At 36.1% G+C, this 16,191-nt stretch overlaps 6 protein-coding genes and 1 non-coding gene across 7 annotated transcripts; 3 read left to right on the top strand and 4 right to left on the bottom strand.

Annotated features, from left to right (window-relative positions):
- The first annotated feature begins 868 nt into the window (after positions 1 to 868).
- On the top strand, positions 869 to 2,933 carry EV154DRAFT_498608 (uncharacterized protein). Its single transcript, XM_051600377.1, has 4 exons — positions 869 to 1,292; positions 1,345 to 1,927; positions 1,980 to 2,252; positions 2,318 to 2,933. Exons 1-4 carry the CDS (start codon positions 1,077 to 1,079, stop codon positions 2,776 to 2,778), a joined length of 1,533 nt encoding a protein of 510 aa, XP_051460816.1. The 5' UTR covers positions 869 to 1,076; the 3' UTR covers positions 2,779 to 2,933.
- Positions 2,934 to 3,759: 826 nt separating this feature from the next.
- Positions 3,760 to 3,843, bottom strand: EV154DRAFT_t25. The gene has a single exon. It is a non-coding gene; the product is annotated as a tRNA-Tyr (tRNA).
- Positions 3,844 to 4,016: 173 nt separating this feature from the next.
- On the bottom strand, positions 4,017 to 4,836 carry EV154DRAFT_498612 (copper fist DNA binding domain-containing protein). The gene is made up of 3 exons (XM_051600378.1): positions 4,782 to 4,836; positions 4,560 to 4,723; positions 4,017 to 4,499 (listed from the first exon to the last, which is right to left on the bottom strand). Exons 1-3 carry the CDS (start codon positions 4,814 to 4,816, stop codon positions 4,162 to 4,164), a joined length of 537 nt encoding a protein of 178 aa, XP_051460817.1. The 5' UTR covers positions 4,817 to 4,836; the 3' UTR covers positions 4,017 to 4,161.
- Positions 4,837 to 6,129, bottom strand: EV154DRAFT_498613 (uncharacterized protein). The gene is made up of 5 exons (XM_051600379.1): positions 5,999 to 6,129; positions 5,903 to 5,948; positions 5,736 to 5,836; positions 5,338 to 5,670; positions 4,837 to 5,284 (listed from the first exon to the last, which is right to left on the bottom strand). The coding sequence occupies exons 1-5, from the start codon at positions 6,104 to 6,106 to the stop codon at positions 4,934 to 4,936; spliced, it is 939 nt and encodes a 312-aa protein (XP_051460818.1). The 5' UTR covers positions 6,107 to 6,129; the 3' UTR covers positions 4,837 to 4,933.
- A 975-nt stretch (positions 6,130 to 7,104) lies between these two features.
- On the bottom strand, positions 7,105 to 8,034 carry EV154DRAFT_89782 (uncharacterized protein). The gene is made up of 4 exons (XM_051607830.1): positions 7,754 to 8,034; positions 7,622 to 7,705; positions 7,289 to 7,543; positions 7,105 to 7,218 (listed from the first exon to the last, which is right to left on the bottom strand). Exons 1-4 carry the CDS (start codon positions 8,001 to 8,003, stop codon positions 7,208 to 7,210), a joined length of 600 nt encoding a protein of 199 aa, XP_051460819.1. The 5' UTR covers positions 8,004 to 8,034; the 3' UTR covers positions 7,105 to 7,207.
- A 4,797-nt stretch (positions 8,035 to 12,831) lies between these two features.
- Positions 12,832 to 14,260, top strand: EV154DRAFT_560358 (heme peroxidase; the record flags this gene model as incomplete). Its single annotated transcript, XM_051605604.1, has 5 exons — positions 12,832 to 13,012; positions 13,066 to 13,255; positions 13,367 to 13,473; positions 13,531 to 13,802; positions 13,865 to 14,260. The coding sequence occupies 5 exons, from the start codon at positions 12,832 to 12,834 to the stop codon at positions 14,258 to 14,260; spliced, it is 1,146 nt and encodes a 381-aa protein (XP_051460820.1).
- Positions 14,261 to 14,963: 703 nt separating this feature from the next.
- Positions 14,964 to 16,177, top strand: EV154DRAFT_560359 (uncharacterized protein; the record flags this gene model as incomplete). Its single annotated transcript, XM_051605605.1, has 7 exons — positions 14,964 to 15,090; positions 15,154 to 15,182; positions 15,236 to 15,391; positions 15,444 to 15,525; positions 15,598 to 15,683; positions 15,748 to 15,827; positions 15,883 to 16,177. 7 exons carry the CDS (start codon positions 14,964 to 14,966, stop codon positions 16,175 to 16,177), a joined length of 855 nt encoding a protein of 284 aa, XP_051460821.1.
- Between the last annotated feature and the right edge of the window lie 14 nt (positions 16,178 to 16,191).

Here is a 16,191-nt window from a genome sequence, read left to right on the forward strand (position 1 = left end):
GGGGCAAAATTGGTTCGGAGTGACTCGGAATTACCATTGTCCTTCCTGTATATTTGTATTATAAATACACACTCAACCCCAAAAGTAACAAAAAATCCACTTGTCAAACTTTCCTATAGTGTACGACTCGCCCCCAAAATTGCAGTACCGCTTTAAAGATAAAAAGTATCTCTCTCGTTCCTTAGTTTACACAACACTAAGCAACAATAACAATAACAAAAAAAAAAAAAAAAAAAGTTTGAGACTATCATTCTTTGAAACATGAAACAACCTCTATCAAAATATTCCTCCGAGTATAAATGTTGTCAAAAAACCCATTAGGAACCGCGGTCAAAGTTACACGATCAACTTGGAGTATAGGCGAACCGGTTATTCAATCGCGTATTGTAATCTGAATCCAATCAACTAATAAGTGGGGTTGTCATACGATTGTTTGTCATTTACATAGCCATATATTACAAATACAATAAGCAATTGCCCACAGCATGATACTTATCCATAAACAAATTCAGTATGCTTATAAAACTATAAAAAAAAAAAGAAAACTTAGCGTCATTTCATTATTTGTCGTCTAAAAAAAAAAAAAAAAAAAAAAAAAAAGGTACGCATGCATGGACTGTTGATATTGGATTAGAATTGCATGATATTTCTATTTTTTGCATATTCTTGTTTTAGTAATACAGGAAAGTATGGGGATGATAAGCTCAGAATAATACTTATATCGCACAGGCACATTTTCCACCCCAAGGAACATAATTGTTTATGCGGCAAAAGGTTTTTTTTGGGGTGATACAAAGTGGCCAATCAACTATTGCCTCTTAAATCATCCCCCACCCACCCTTCATTTATTTTATTTTTAAGCCCTACATATAAATATGCTTAGAATCGCCTGTTGCGGTCGAGTGATTACCCTCTCAATATTTCATGGGAACACACTGTACACAAAAATGTGAATTCTCGTCATAACTTTGGCTGGGAATCGTTTTAATATTTATTTTTACCTTGTTTCTCCATGACACAAAAAGTTTCTTCTTTTTTCTTATTTTCCTTAATTTTTTGCTCTTCGAAAAGCATAAATGAGAAGACCTAAATTACTGTCTTCTATACTATGTATAACCTCATTATATGCAGCTAGTGCTGTCAATGTTGTTCTCTGGGAACGCTCGCTTACCATGAACGCTACAAATATGAACGCTACTAATGTGGGAATAATAGATTTATCTACGTCTTACTTAGCTACATGCCAAGACTTTCAAGGAATACAAGTTGATTCATCGAAAACTTTACTCAATGTAAACAAATTATTGTCTTCAATCTCAATTGCTTATTAACGTGCTGTTGTAGAGAGTCGTATTCAACTTCGGCGATTGTTGTAACTCAACGACCACAACCCTCGAGTATGTTCAAACACTCAATAATAATAGTCTCCAAGTAGCAGGTATCGATCTTGCACAAAAGATTGCCCTAATTAAAAGGGGAAACTGTAAATGGAGCGACAAGTTAGATAATGTAAAAAAACTTTCGGACGCGCATTCATTACATGTTACCGCCATGCTCATTTATGATAACGAAACTCATAACACGAACATAAGTGTAGAAAGAACTTTTGTATACAATAATGGTGCCATAGACCCTCCTGAATATTCAACACCGCTACCTGATGTACGGAATGTAGTTAACATGTCTGATAATGACTTGTTTTCCTCTACGTCCCTCTTAACACCAGTTTATTTTGTCCCTCTTGTTTATGGCGAACTCTTTATTCAGAGACTGAAAGATTCGTTTGACCCAACCAATCCAAGTTTAAAAAAATATTGGGTCCTATCACCTTTCTTAGTCGACACATCCGGAAGCTCTCGTGGTCTCGCTGGAAGTGATAGAGCCTATATAGCATACATCATTGCTCTAGGCGGCATCTTTGTAATGGGTAATATAACACCGTTAACATCACATGAATTATATTAATCTCTTTGATGCAGGTGTAATATTCCTAAGATGGTGGAAAATACGAAGACTAAGAGCTGGCCACGCTTTCGATGGTTTCACTACCCCCAATGCGTTTGGTATGCAAACTAGAGTTAACCGACTGGATCCTCTTCCTGTGGAAGTTGTCAACTCTATACCTATTGCTAAATATGCCGATGATCTTGTGAAAAATGTTAATTGTGCGATTTGTCTTGAAGACTTTGTACCTGATAAAAATGATATCCGTATTTTACCTTGTGCCCATGGCTTTTGTGTACTATGTATAGGTATAAATGCATAAATGGATTGAATGATGTAAATATTCTCTAACTTGCGCTTTGTATAACATTAGACCCCTGGCTTACACAGAAGTCGTGCATGTGTCCTATTTGCAAATGGGATTGTTTGCCTGCTGACCTTCGTCGAGAAAGAAATGAGACACTGCAAAGAGATCGAAATGCTCGACAGTCTAATACTACGACCAATGAGTCATCAACTGAAATTAATGAACATACTGTTGAAATACCAATCCCATCTTCTGTTGATGCTCCAGAATCGAATCCTGCTGAGAATGCAACTACTCTCCCTACAACCACTATCACTACTACCAGACCCGCTACTACTAGTCCCACTACAACTAACAATACTGAATCGACTGCTGAGAAAGACAGACCCGAGTTGCGGAATCCATTTGCATCCAATTCTTCATCTGTGAATCATCAGACTGGGGATTCTCTGCGTCCTGAGTCATCAACGTCACCTTCTGAAGAACTTGAAATGACTTCAAAGAAAAGAACTTCTCCCAAAAACTAATCTATGTATCCATCCCCACTCCCATACAACCTTTTAATCTTGTTATATTATTAACCTTACTATCTATGTATTTCTTACATGTACCTTTCTAATTAATCCATTCATATGAAAATACAAATTAAATTATTCGTCCTACTCTGTAACACTTTACAAAAGCTGTAACGTTCCACTATTGGCGGTTCAAGCAAACTGCTATTGGTACAACATTGATAGAAACTGTGTATTGAGAGAAATTACTCCGAATTCTGTAAAAAAAACCAAAGTTTAAAATCTTGTGTCCCAGAACCAAAAAGAGTGAGGCGGGTGGTCCATGCGTTACAATAATCCAGCTTTTGCAAACAAAATTATCACCTGTAACTGTTCAACTGTGCTGAGCTAGTCGAACCGATATAATGTTATTATTGCGATCAGGCTTTTCTATAATAAGTGTAAAACTAACGTATATTCAAATGAACCACAATTATCCTTTGTTCAAAAAAATCGGTTTGTAATGGAAGTTATACCATGAAAGCTTTATAGTTTGATAATTTTAAGTCAAATGCTCTACAGCACAGACATTAATGCAGCACATATTTTGACAGCAATATAAACAAACGCCTGAACATTGTTTGCATAAAAGCTCATGTAACAGGCAGTCTTAATTTGGAAGAGAACATAATTGTTTATAGCAATATCGAGCCACCCGTAAGCTATGGTTGGGAAGAAACTTATCGCCTTCTCAAAGATTGGAATTTAGATAAAGTACTCAGTCACGTAATGTTTTGAGCTGTCTGTCCATATTAGACCAACATAATGTATTAAAGGTACAAATGAAGCAAATTTTTAATTGATTCTTTTAGACATTATTTTAAAAAAGTCACCGAGCCACTTATTTTTCGAATCTAAATATTGTCTTCACGATAAAGTCAATGTTTAAATTAAAATAGATCAAGTATCAGTTTAACTACATACACCACATTTATCAAAAATGTGGAAAAAGATTCCGATCTACCAGAGTCGAACTAGTGACCTAGAGATGACAATATACACTACAGTCTCCCGCTCTACCAACTGAGCTAAGATCGGTATTTGATGATTTTTGAAGTTAAAAAAATAATATATAGTTTTAAATAACAAAAATGTATTACGTAAGCATCACGTGTTTGACACGTGTAAAGAATATGATTGGTTTAAATGCATTTTTTTTTCTATATCTAGAATTGACAAAAAAAAAGTAAAAGGAATTGATTTCAAATATTCACTAAGTCTGTTTTTTATAACAGGAGCGTTATACAATTTTTGTGTATCATGCGTATGTATAAGACAATTGGATTCAAATGGTGACTTGAAATTTAGCAGGTTTCAAATTTTATTTTTGCACAAAACGTCCACCTATTTATTATTTCAGTAACGGGATGAAGGGGAGAGGTAGTTATCTAAATCATTTTGTAAAAAGCTTAGTAATTCAGAGACATCAGCATCATTATTAGAAATGAAATTGTGACTTGAATTGATTTGTTGATCTGCTTGATTGGTAAAAAGAGTAATATTATTCGTTAAATCGGCGTCAATCACAGGTGTTCCTAATGTTTCTGATATTTGCGGGGAAGAAGAGCAACACGACGTAGAAGGACTGGAGCTATAAGCACTACTGCCGTCCTCCTGGACATCCTGTAGGTGAGCAGCAACACAAGTACAAGTAAGTAATACTTCACAGAGGCATCCGTTGATAGGATTAGGCGCTGCAAAAAAATATATTTAGCTTCCAGAGTAAGCAGGAAAAAAAATAACTTAAAACTTACAACTGGCAATGGCACAAGTACATTTTACATGCGATTTATTTGTCTGCCTTAAATCTCGACAATGGGTGCATTGGCTGACTTGGCGACCTCTTTTAACAAGTGGAATCATTGGGCGATCTGTGTGATTACACTTCTTCACTCTATGGCCTCTTATGCAAGCTGCACTAAGGAATAAAAACAATGTTACTTTTTCGAGATGTAGTCATTAAGTAATCTTTTTACCAGGCATGTTTAACACCATTGATTAAAAACACCATGTTTAAAATTATTTATTATTTCAGTCATGAGAAAAAAGGGGAGATATGGGTTGTATAAAATAAGGAAAGAAAATCTAATGGAAAGAAAGACAAACGTCACAGAGCAGCATAAACTGCTCACCTGAGTCTTCCAAAGGCCGCTCTTGCTAGTTGAGCCAGACTCTTTTGGCCATCATCATCATACTGCTTTTCTTCGTTGGAATACATTGGGTTTATGCTATTTTTCATGCTACTGGGATTGTTGTTCATCATAGGCTGGTTAGCAGGCATCATTCCGGTCTGGTTGGTAGGCATCATCATAGGCTGGTTGGTAGGCATCATCATATTTGGATTATTCATCATCATGGAATTGTTCATTAAATTGCTGTTAATAAAGCCCTGCTGTTGGTTATGGAAAGCCTCGTACATCTGCTCGTGCTTTCCCATAACATCTTGTGTATAATACCAGAAACAGAACGCGAAATGGATCTAAAACAGCACATGTTAATACAGTCGAATCTTAATATCTTATGTGCACCTACATAAAGAGTGAACAGAATAACAAATATCACTACTGAAAATTTCATTTCATCTTCCCATAATCTGGAACAGTTGTATGCATCCATTGTCTTGTTTGTTGGGATAAATACTAAACCAGATACATTAGTGGCATCAAAACCAGCAATGGTATGTACAGTGTTATTATTTATAGTCAAAGTCCTCACTGTTTCAAGTTGAGATTTCGATACACACCATTCTTTGAACTCGATTTTTTGTACACCAAATATTATCATATTTACAAAATATACAATTAAAAACAAAATAACAAAGAACCATGTGGATCGATGAGATCGCCGCAATTGGTTTGGCATATTCTAAAAACGAGAACAATGTAGCTTAAGTATCATGAAGGCTCCAAAAGTAGATTGCATTTCGTTACCAGTGTAAAGGAGTAAAGTGATATAAGCGCTGATATTACAAAGAAAAGACAAACGACACCCTGCACTACCAATGATGCATGGTTTAAATGCGAGTATACCGCTATTTTTTTTTAATGACGTGATGAGTCAGCATAGCAAATAAATTAAGTATTGTTGATCTACTTACGACTTCTATCTTGAAATGAAAGCACACATGCATACATGTTAATAATCTAGATAAAAATGTCAGCAAAAAATAACGAATGAAATATAATGGTCTTACCATCCACAAGAAGCACACAAGTGGACCGGCATAAGACATGTCCATGCATCCACATATTTGAAATCTACGCAGTGGTTCTTGTTGATTTGGGTATAACTCTTGTTGCATTTTAGTAAGAAAGAGACAGAAATAACAAAATAAAAAAGGTTAAAAAAATCAGAGAGGTGTAAATAGTATTTATGTGCGACCAAGCAATTGCCTGATATAGTATGCAGAAAACAATTGAAAAAAACGGATCCTTTTTTGAAATGCCATATCATTAAACCTCTCTTGTACTTTGTTATTATTATTGATCAATTTTAATTTTTTTAAAGAAGATATTAATCTCGAGATATAAAAGATGGCCATTTGTTTCGAAAGAGCACTATCTTATCGATTATGCAAGCCTTTACGAAGCATATAGAAAGTCTAATAATTGCTTAATAGCCGAAAAAGCCGACATTTAATATTCTCTTGCAGGATTTGTATTTTGATATATTAAATGAATCTTTACTAGCAGGATGTCAATACTGCATTCTTCTGATATTGGATTTGCAAGTTTTAATATAAATTTGATACCTATACGAGTGTGTTTAATAAGTTAAATAGACAGCCTCAAGTAAAAATGTAATTCCGAAAAACTAGGATCGACATATATCATAGCATAATACTAAAATTAATAAGATATAGTACTTAGATAAATGAAACGTTATCTCAAACGTGCAACTGGTATATAACAACATTAGAAGAGCAGACAGTGTTATCATTGGAAAATTACTATATACTTTGTTCAATATACTGGTGTATGATATGAAGATGGTCCTCTTTCCATATTTGAGTTGTTCCACAAATTCAAAAAAAAAATCGAACATACTTTCAACTGAGGTGTGCTTGTTATTTTTACACTCTGCAATTTACATTTTGCTTAGATTATCGGATTATGGATCTGCTTTATGGTAACAACAGCTAGTGCGACGTTAGAAACAAAATACATACTCATTAACTGTTTTGTACTTTTTATCATGTTGATTTATCAATCTTTATAAATGTCATATGATTAGTTGTACCATATGGATTATTATAATCCTCTTTCTAAAACGCGCATTGATTATTGAGACAGACGGATACTTTCCGTTAATGAGTTTCCATTTGTAGTAAGCTTAATAATGCGCATATTTGCTGAAGTGCGCCACATGAGAAATTTTATTAAGGTTGTCAAGTTGAATATGATTATAGAAGATCTATTTGAGTTCATATACGAATACACGGTTAGTCTACTACCCAAATATCAATTACATTGATCAAAAATACCTCGATATTGTTTTTTCATCACGTAGACCCATCTACCTTTAGCACCTTTCCATGTTGTCGTGTAACTGATGATGTCGGACTTGGATAATAATGAAGCATACGCCCTTTGACTCAAGTTTTCAACATCAAAGTGTTCCTTTATAATAGCATATTGAACATCTGAGGTTAGGAACAAGTAATCGTAATGGGGGCTTTGAGGGTTGTTTAAAAGAAAAATTTCTTTTGAAAATTTCAATACTTTCGTATTCGATTCGACTGTACAGTATGGTATTAGTCGTTAGATATTTTATTTTGATTATAGCAGCCATTTTTTTTTTTTTTTTTTTTTTTTACTTTTCTTGAAATTTTTCTTGGGTTTTACAATGACGGAAGCATCATCATCGTCGTCGTATTCTTCACTAGAAGTGTCCAATAGATCTTCGGAAAGTTAGTTCTCTTTGAAAGTATATACTGTAGTCAAATTACCCGTTTCTTCATCCGAAAATGGTGGTGTTTCAGGATACGAGCAATAAAGGAAGGGGTTCAACTGTTTAGTAACTTTCCCAATAGCTACGGGAATCATTGGATCGGCATTTTTTAAAAAGGTAACGTCAAAAGAAGACTTTGATATTATCTGCTTAGCCTTCCTACGATTTTTCTCATTTGGTGGCATTGATAAGACAAGACACGATGCTTGTCCAAGAGTTAGTATATCTGTGTTCTTATTGACTGACATGAAAAAAAAAAAAAAAAAAAAAACGTTGAAAGTCGAAAGAGAGGGGTAAAATATGAGATCAGAAAGAAAACTCATTATAAAATAAATTTGAGTACACACCCATAGAGTTTTTCGGACGTTCAAAGCTCAATTTTTTTGGTTAATCTTAATATGGACATTGTCGGGTTATAGAATTTTTTGTATTTCGGTGGAACCGTTTTTGCCAAAATAAAAATGGTTCAAATTGTTTAAAAATAATTATTTTGATTGGATAGAATTATAGGCTTAAAATGTAGATTTTATTTAAAAAAAAATAATGGATGGCTTGGATGCCATACAGCCTTGCCAGCCATTGGAAATCCCTTCAGGATGGTGTAAAAAATGCATAAATTTAATCCACTACTCCCAGAAGACTGTAAGACAGTATGCATTGTTCTATAGAGCATGTATAGCCAGATGCGTACAACAAACCTATAAAAAAATAGTTAGTAAATGATACTGGAATAGTTGAATAAAAATCACTTTACCTTATTTCTTGTGCCGTTCAGAGTAATCCGTATTTGACTAAAGAAGTATGAACGTTAATGCATGTTGTTTGTACACGAAAAGCAATAGACTTACCTCACTTCATTACGCGTTAAATCTGTTATAAAAAATTTTTTTAGTCTTCATTTGAACAAAAAAAAAAGTGCTAGCAATATACCTTCCACATAGATGGGTCAGTTATGAGTGTACTATTGAGCATAAAAGTGAAAAACTATAAGATAGATAGCTTTAGCGTTTATAAAGGGAATAAGAGAAAATAACTTACCAAGTTAAAAAGTTAAAGAAACGGAAAGAAAGACATGAAGAAAAAAAAAGAAGCTAAAAGAAAAAGAACCTGCTGGAAATAGCTGTAGTTCAAAATTCTGGTCTAAACCTTTGCATATAAAAAACCTCTAAGTCAAAAAAAAAAAAAACTATATCTCTATCTCTTTTACTTCCTGAATTATGAATACTCAACCTGAACAAACCAACGAAACCGAAAACCCCTATCGTTGCGATTTCAATGAATGTGGCAAGCGCTTCCGGCATCCAAGCGCCCTTACACGTCATAAAAAATCACATAAAATTACCGAAGCCTTCACTTTTAAGGCACCCATTACCCCAAGCAACACGGCCTTCAGGCGAGTGAATGGACCAGAAGTTACTGCATTACCTGAGTCGATTAGATCTACTCGCATCAGTCTGGATCGTATGGTGTTTCATCAAGAGGACGAATCTGAATGCCAAGATTACAGTGACGAGGAAGACGACGAGGACGAAGATGAACCTTTTGATGAAGACATTGAATTCACTGAATCCATTGTTGATGAACCGGAAGCTGTAGTCGACGAAATCGAGGATCAAACACCCATAGTTGTCAACGGCGAGTTTTTTCCTTTCAGGGATAAGATACATCAATTGATGTATCAATTCTATTATCGGTCTGGGGGTGACATATCTCAAAGTTTGATGAAAGATATTGTGAAGCTTGTCAAGGACGTCACTGAAGCCAAGGTTGCCTATCCCGAAGCCAAAGTACCTGCAGCTGATCTCATATTCAACTTTGATGATTCAAGAAGAACAAGAAACCAGATTCCCTTGCTCAGACAGACGAAGCACTACGTCAAGGTTCAGAAAAAGGTGAATGGTCAAGAAGTCGAAGAAGATCTCCCGTTCTATATGAATCCTCCCTCCGAAGTCTTGAAGTTGTTGGTTGCAAACCCTTCTGTCACTGATCATTTATCAAAACTTCCTGATCATACAGAGGGCGAGCTTGTCGATAGTTACCAGTCGAACAAATGGCGTACCCACAAGATGTTTCAACATCCAATGGTCTCTGTCATAATCAACAACATCCCAAAGGATATCTGGGTTGGTGATCTGATCAAAACAGGTCAAACTTTTGTGATTGTGGAGAGGTTTTATACCTTGAATCATTCAATCGTTATGGCTGAAGGTTACCAAGTTCTTCCCGTTGATGGTAGGTTATACCTCCACAACATGCCCAGGAAAGTTTCTGTCGAAGTGAATCTCATTTCAAGCATTTTGTGTGATCGCCCGGAAACTTTGTCATTGGATTTCGAACGTAATGTGCTGGATGACTCTAATCTCCTTAGAGCTTCTAGTACCATTATTAGTAGATTGAAAATGCCAAATCCTTTGAAGCGCCCCTCTCCTTCTTCTGCTCGTAAATTCAAGCCCGTTAAGGTTATTCCCCTGAATTTCTTTACTGATGATATGAGTGGAAATCGAACCAAGAAACACAACAAGTTTGATAGTTGGATTATGGTACCCGCCGCTTTGCCTCTTGCTGAACGACATGCACTTGAGAATACAGCCTTCATCTGTACAGATCATTTGCTGTCAGCAATGCAAATGCTTCCTGCTATTGTTGAAGATCTTTTGTTGTTGGAGAAAGGTGTGGAGATGTTTTTGCCTGGTGGTGAGGCTGTCGTTGTCGTTGCTCCGTTGCAATTTATCACTGCTGATAATGCGCGTCATTCGGAGCTTGCCTCTAGTCGCGGTGCCATTTCAAAGATGCCATGCCGAAAGTGTGTTTGGGAATTAAAAACCCCAGCTCGACTTGATGGCAGTGATTATCGTTGTGACCCTCGCTCTGAAAAAGTGGTTGCAGATATGTACGCGCGATATTTGGCTTCTGGCGGTGACAAGACTTTGTTGGTAAATGTCGATACTGGTTACAAACTTGTTGGTGGTCAGGCTCTGGTAGACCTTCAATCGTTCGATACGATGTTGGATTGTCCAATCGAGCTCCTTCATACGATAATGCTTGGTGTCGGCAAAGCCTTGGTAAAAACATTGTTGCAAGACCATCTGAATCCAACTGAGAAAAGTATCCTCGAAACAAGATTGCATGGTTACGTTAGCAAAGGGTTTACCCGAAAGCTGCGTTCATCATTGCGTCTTCATGGATCTTTCTTAGGTAGGGATTACAAAATCCTCGTTCAGCAAGTACCAATTCTGTTGAATCAATTGATCTGTTCTGGTGAAATTCGACGTGATGACGGTGTTCTCTTGATCAAGACCTGCTTTGAAAATTTGGGCAAGTTAGCTTCGCTTTCTTATATCAGCAAAATCAAGCATAAGTCTGATTCGTACCTGAAGTATGTGGAGTTCACTTACAATGATCTTCGTGTCTCGGTGATGGAGCATGATGCTTACATGAAGCGAAAGTATCCTAACAGAAGGGGTGGCTCCGTTTATAACTCCAGTAAAATGCACATCATGCATCATCTTGTTGATGATATTTATCGATTTGGATCCCCAATCTTTTATGAAACTGAGAAGGGTGAGCAATTTAATAAATTCATTCGAGAGTGTCTGTTTCGTACCAACAGACATAATCCTTCAAGAGATGCCGCTGTTGCTTTTGCAAAGAGGTTGATGGCTCGACATGTATTGACTGGTGGTTCTTGGTTGGTGGCAGGCCAGGATTATCCAGTTAAAGCTTCAAACAAAGTCCTCGAGGTTGCTGTGTCCTTCAAGTCTACTATTAGAGACTTTGTTGATAATGACGATGATGACAAGACCATGAAAGTTGGCTCAACCGGAATTTTTCAAAACGGAAACAACCTCTTTATCGGTGAAGTCGTCAAAATCGATGCGTTGACTGGTGCTCCCACCATCGTTGAATACGCTCTTTGGTGTGAACGTGGACCTGTGACAAGATTTGAACTTCTAAGCCAGTCCGACGGTTTAAACTCCTGCGTTTATTACGTTTGTAACAAAGACAATGGAGGAAATCTTGTTGTTGAAAAGCTGTTGCGGACGAAGTCGACATACAGAGAAACAGAGTGTCAGTTCGTGGAGATGCTTGATTTTTCAAGAAAGATGAACCCTCGTTTCAACTTAATCAACACCAGCAAGTTTGGCACCTTCTGGTGGGCATTGTCTCATAAAGTTAAAAATTTATAAAATTTGTCTTAATAAAAAATCATGTTCATGTACATGTTAATTTCGCCATGTTAATTTTTACTTAGAAGTTTTTTTTTTTTTTTTTTTTTTTTTCGTTATTTCATTGGATGAAATGATTTTAAAAGCATAATTGTTTCCCAGAAGAGACTATCTACAAATTGAGCTAAGAAGATTTGGTGGGCTGGCTATTTTATTGGACGAAAGATTTTAAAAATAAAGTTTACATTCAGATGAGGGCACCTTACTATATAAGTTGAGGAGACTCAGTTGGTGTGTACTGTCAAAATCGATAATTCTCAAAATTGGTGATTCCTTAACAAGAAATGATTTAGTTTTAGACAGCCTATTCCCTAAAGAATTGATCAATTATCTAATTTTCACAAGCACAAAATATATATCCTTTTGTAATAATTATAAACGTTACAGACGTATGCGCAAGCCACACTCTGTTATTGGAGTACTGATTCACTAATAAAAGATCAATGATCAGCCAAAGTTATGTTGTAAATATATCACAAAATCAGACCTAAATAAACGCTTTTTCTCCCTCTCAGCTTGAATTCTCTTTTAGCTGGATATATAAAAAAGTGACTCTTGCTTCGTATTACTTTGTAAGAAAAACCGCTCCCCTTCATCTATCCAAATATCTTATCTCTGTAACGAAAATAAGCTATTGCTTACTAAAAATTACGAACCGATGAACAATAGGCTATGAAAAGGTTTCACTCAACTGTCATGGTATGACAAAAACTCAGAATTTGTTTAAAATTTCTCTTTAGTCAGCAGCCATATTATTGGCCAAAGTAATTTGGATGTCCCTATAAAAAACACATTTTCATTTTCGCAACCATTTTCCCTTTTCTTTTTCTCTTCACCCATTCTTACAATAATGAACAATCTTCGCTCATCCCTTATTAAGGCCCGTATTGGCAATCGTTCTTTGGCTGCTAATAGCTCCATCGTCGGTGCTACTAGTCGTGTTGGCGGTGTTCGCCTCTCAATTATGCAAAACCGTGCTTATTCTTCCGATCGTCCCAGAAAAGGAGGAGCTGGAGGCCTTAAACTTTTAAGTAAGCATAAATATGTGAAGTGTAATATTCTTTTAACCATTCCTTTATAACAGCCTTGCTTGGTCTCGGTGGAGCTGCAGGATACTATTATAATTCTACTCAGTCTTTCAAGACGAAGACTGCCCCAGTCACGGAAACTGAGACTAAGAGTAAGACTGCCCCTGCTGCAAAGACAGAAAAGAAAAACATTGATTACCAAAAGGTGTATAATGATATAGCAGAAATGCTTGATGAGGACCCAGAGTAAGTCTCTTTTGTGCTGTTGTCGCGTCCTTTTTTTTTTCACACAATTGTGGGAATAAAAAGTTCCGTTTTAAGGGATGTTTGTTTAATTTTTTTTTGACATCATTTTAGGTACGATGATGGATCCTATGGCCCCGTATTGTTTCGTCTTGCATGGCATTGTTCTGGCACCTATGATAAGGAAACTCAAACTGGCGGAAGTAATGGTGCTACCATGAGTAAGTGAAGAAGCCTCATTTTTATGAATTGTATGGATAACTAAACATGTGATTTAGGATTTAAGCCTGAAGCCACTCACAGCGCAAATAATGGTTTGGATATTGCCCGTGATTTATTGGAGAAGATCCACCAGAAATACCCTGAAATCAGTTATGGTGATCTTTGGACCTTGGCAGGTGTTTGTGCTGTTCAAGAATTGGGCGGTCCTACTATCCCTTGGAGAGCTGGTCGTCAAGATGCTTTAGAGGCTTCTAAATGCACACCAGATGGTCGTCTTCCTGACGCCACAAAAAAAGAGGACCATGCTCGTGATGTCTTTCATAGAATGGTATATGTTACACAAACATACTCTAGTCTCGGACACGTTGCTAAATATATTTTGAATAATAGGGTATCAACGATCGTGAAATCGTTGCTTTAATTGGTGGTCATACTTTAGGCCGCTGTCATCTTGATCGTAGTGGATTTGATGGACCATGGCAAGAGGCTCCTACTTTCTTTAGCAACGAATACTACAAGGCTTTAGCTAACCGTACATGGATTAAGAAGAATTTGGAAAGCGGTCAATGGCAATGGGTCGATAAAGACAATACTGTTGTAATGATGCTGCCTATTGAACTCTCCATGTATAATGATAAGGGATTCAAGAAGTACTACGATTTATATGCCAAAGATCAAGACGTATTTTTCAAGGATTTTGCAGCTGCTTTCAAGAAGCTTATTGAATTAGGCGTTCCTTTCACAGGTGATGAGAAGGTTTACGAATTCAAGAGAACCACCGAATAAGCATTCCTTGTTTTTACTTTTTTTTTTTATAAATTAAAAGAAAAAAGCTTTATTTATTGAATTTATTATCATAACTCATTTGGTTTGACTTTTGCCATTTTGACTCTACTTTTTTTTGCGGACCGTAAGTTTAGTCCTTTATTTCGGGTGTCCAAAAATATAGTTTTAGCATCATGCCGTATAATACATTTTATATAGGTTTAATAATCGAAAAGGTAATACTCTTAATTCTGTAACCCTTTCTAATTTTTTGTCATACCAGGTAATTACCGGATACTCACACATCAATGGGAATTGTTTGGAAAACTTCGACTTACCATTGCTTGTTCATGTTTTAATTTTTTTTTCTAAAGCATCAAGATTCTTTAACCAACGTAGTAGCTTGCTATTGGCTGTTACTCATTTCCAAATTCCACTAAAAGATGAAGATATTCTACAATATGGGGACCATAGCTGACCATACTAAAATATAACGTGTTTAAATGAAACTTCCCAGTCGTACATCTAGTAAAGTGATGTACCAGCACCATAATTAACCAAAAGGTGACACTGTGTCACATTTAGTCCTGTTGCATAAGTCAACTAATATGTTACATATTTTTTTAAAAAAGGGGGCAAGAGAAACTTCATTTGTGACCCCATCCTTCGAAATGTATTTTTTCCCTTTCTTTCCCCCATCACTTTTTATCCTTTCCCTGCAAATATGTCAACCGTTTCCTTCCAAAACGAATCTTTACCTTCATTTGAACCTTTAGAACATGCTCCCCAAAAGAGAAAGAGAGCTAATATGAAAGATGTTGATAGCCAGCCCGTTATTAAAAAATCTAGAGGTAGGTCCTGTCTATTCTCTTTTGTACCTTAAGTTTTAAGTATAAACTAATGCCTATCTACAGCCAAAAGATCCGTTGCCAACACACCATCTGTAATCATTCAAAATTGTAATATAATTATTTGTTTTCTAATGCACATTACTAGAATAAATCAGCTGTTTGGATCGGTGCCACACTAAAAGAGGAGAACGGAATCTTTTCTGCTGCTTTCAGTGTTTATTATGGTCTGAATGATGCCCGCAATTGCACAGAGAAAGTTGTTCTTCATCAAGACCAAAATTTGGACCATGTGTATGCCTTGGTTAGTTTATACAGATATTTACTCTATTGCATTTTAATTAAACTTTTAAAAGGGAGTCATTCGTGCGCTTGAAATCTGTATGGATGATGCTTGTATCTTGAGCATTCATACCGGTAGTAAACTCCTCGAGGAAGGTAAAATAGTATAACCCACCTTGATTCAAACATTAGATAGCTGTAGACTAATTTCTCTGTTAAAAAAAATAGCAATAAATTTAGAGCTGAAAGATGACAGTGAAATCCTTAATCAAGTCTTAGAAACAATCTCAAAGAGAAAGGGTAGCACATCCATCGTAAGTCTGCCAGTGTGACACAAAAAGTAGCACTTATCATTGATTATATTTCTTTTAATAACAGCGTTACAAAGCGAGTTCATCAGATAAACAAGATGAATATAATGTTTCTCATGATATGGCAAAAGATAAACTTTTAGAAAAGTGAGTGTGTAGCCAAATATGTGCTTGCAATGTGCATTAAAATTTCTTTTTTTAGCGATATGATGATCGATGAGGACGAAACTTTGGTGAATTCATTAGAAATGAAAGAAAGCAAAATAGAAGTGACCACTACCAAAATAGAAACAGTTATTACAACAATACATGAAGAGAAAGTTCAAGAAGACGTAGTGCAAGAGAAAATCACAGTGACGGTTGTAGAGGAAGAGTCCACCAGTTCTTCCGCCAAATTGGAGCCCATTGCTGCTCCAAGTTGGGCTTATGCACTTGGTCTGCACAACCTTTTGGATATATTAAAAGCCCCTTTTAGCCGTAAAAACAAGCAGCAATAATCTTCTTTCTCACT

This window comes from Mucor mucedo (genome assembly GCF_025094135.1).
Source record: "Mucor mucedo strain NRRL 3635 chromosome Unknown EV154scaffold_17, whole genome shotgun sequence".
Taxonomy (NCBI): domain Eukaryota; kingdom Fungi; phylum Mucoromycota; class Mucoromycetes; order Mucorales; family Mucoraceae; genus Mucor; species Mucor mucedo.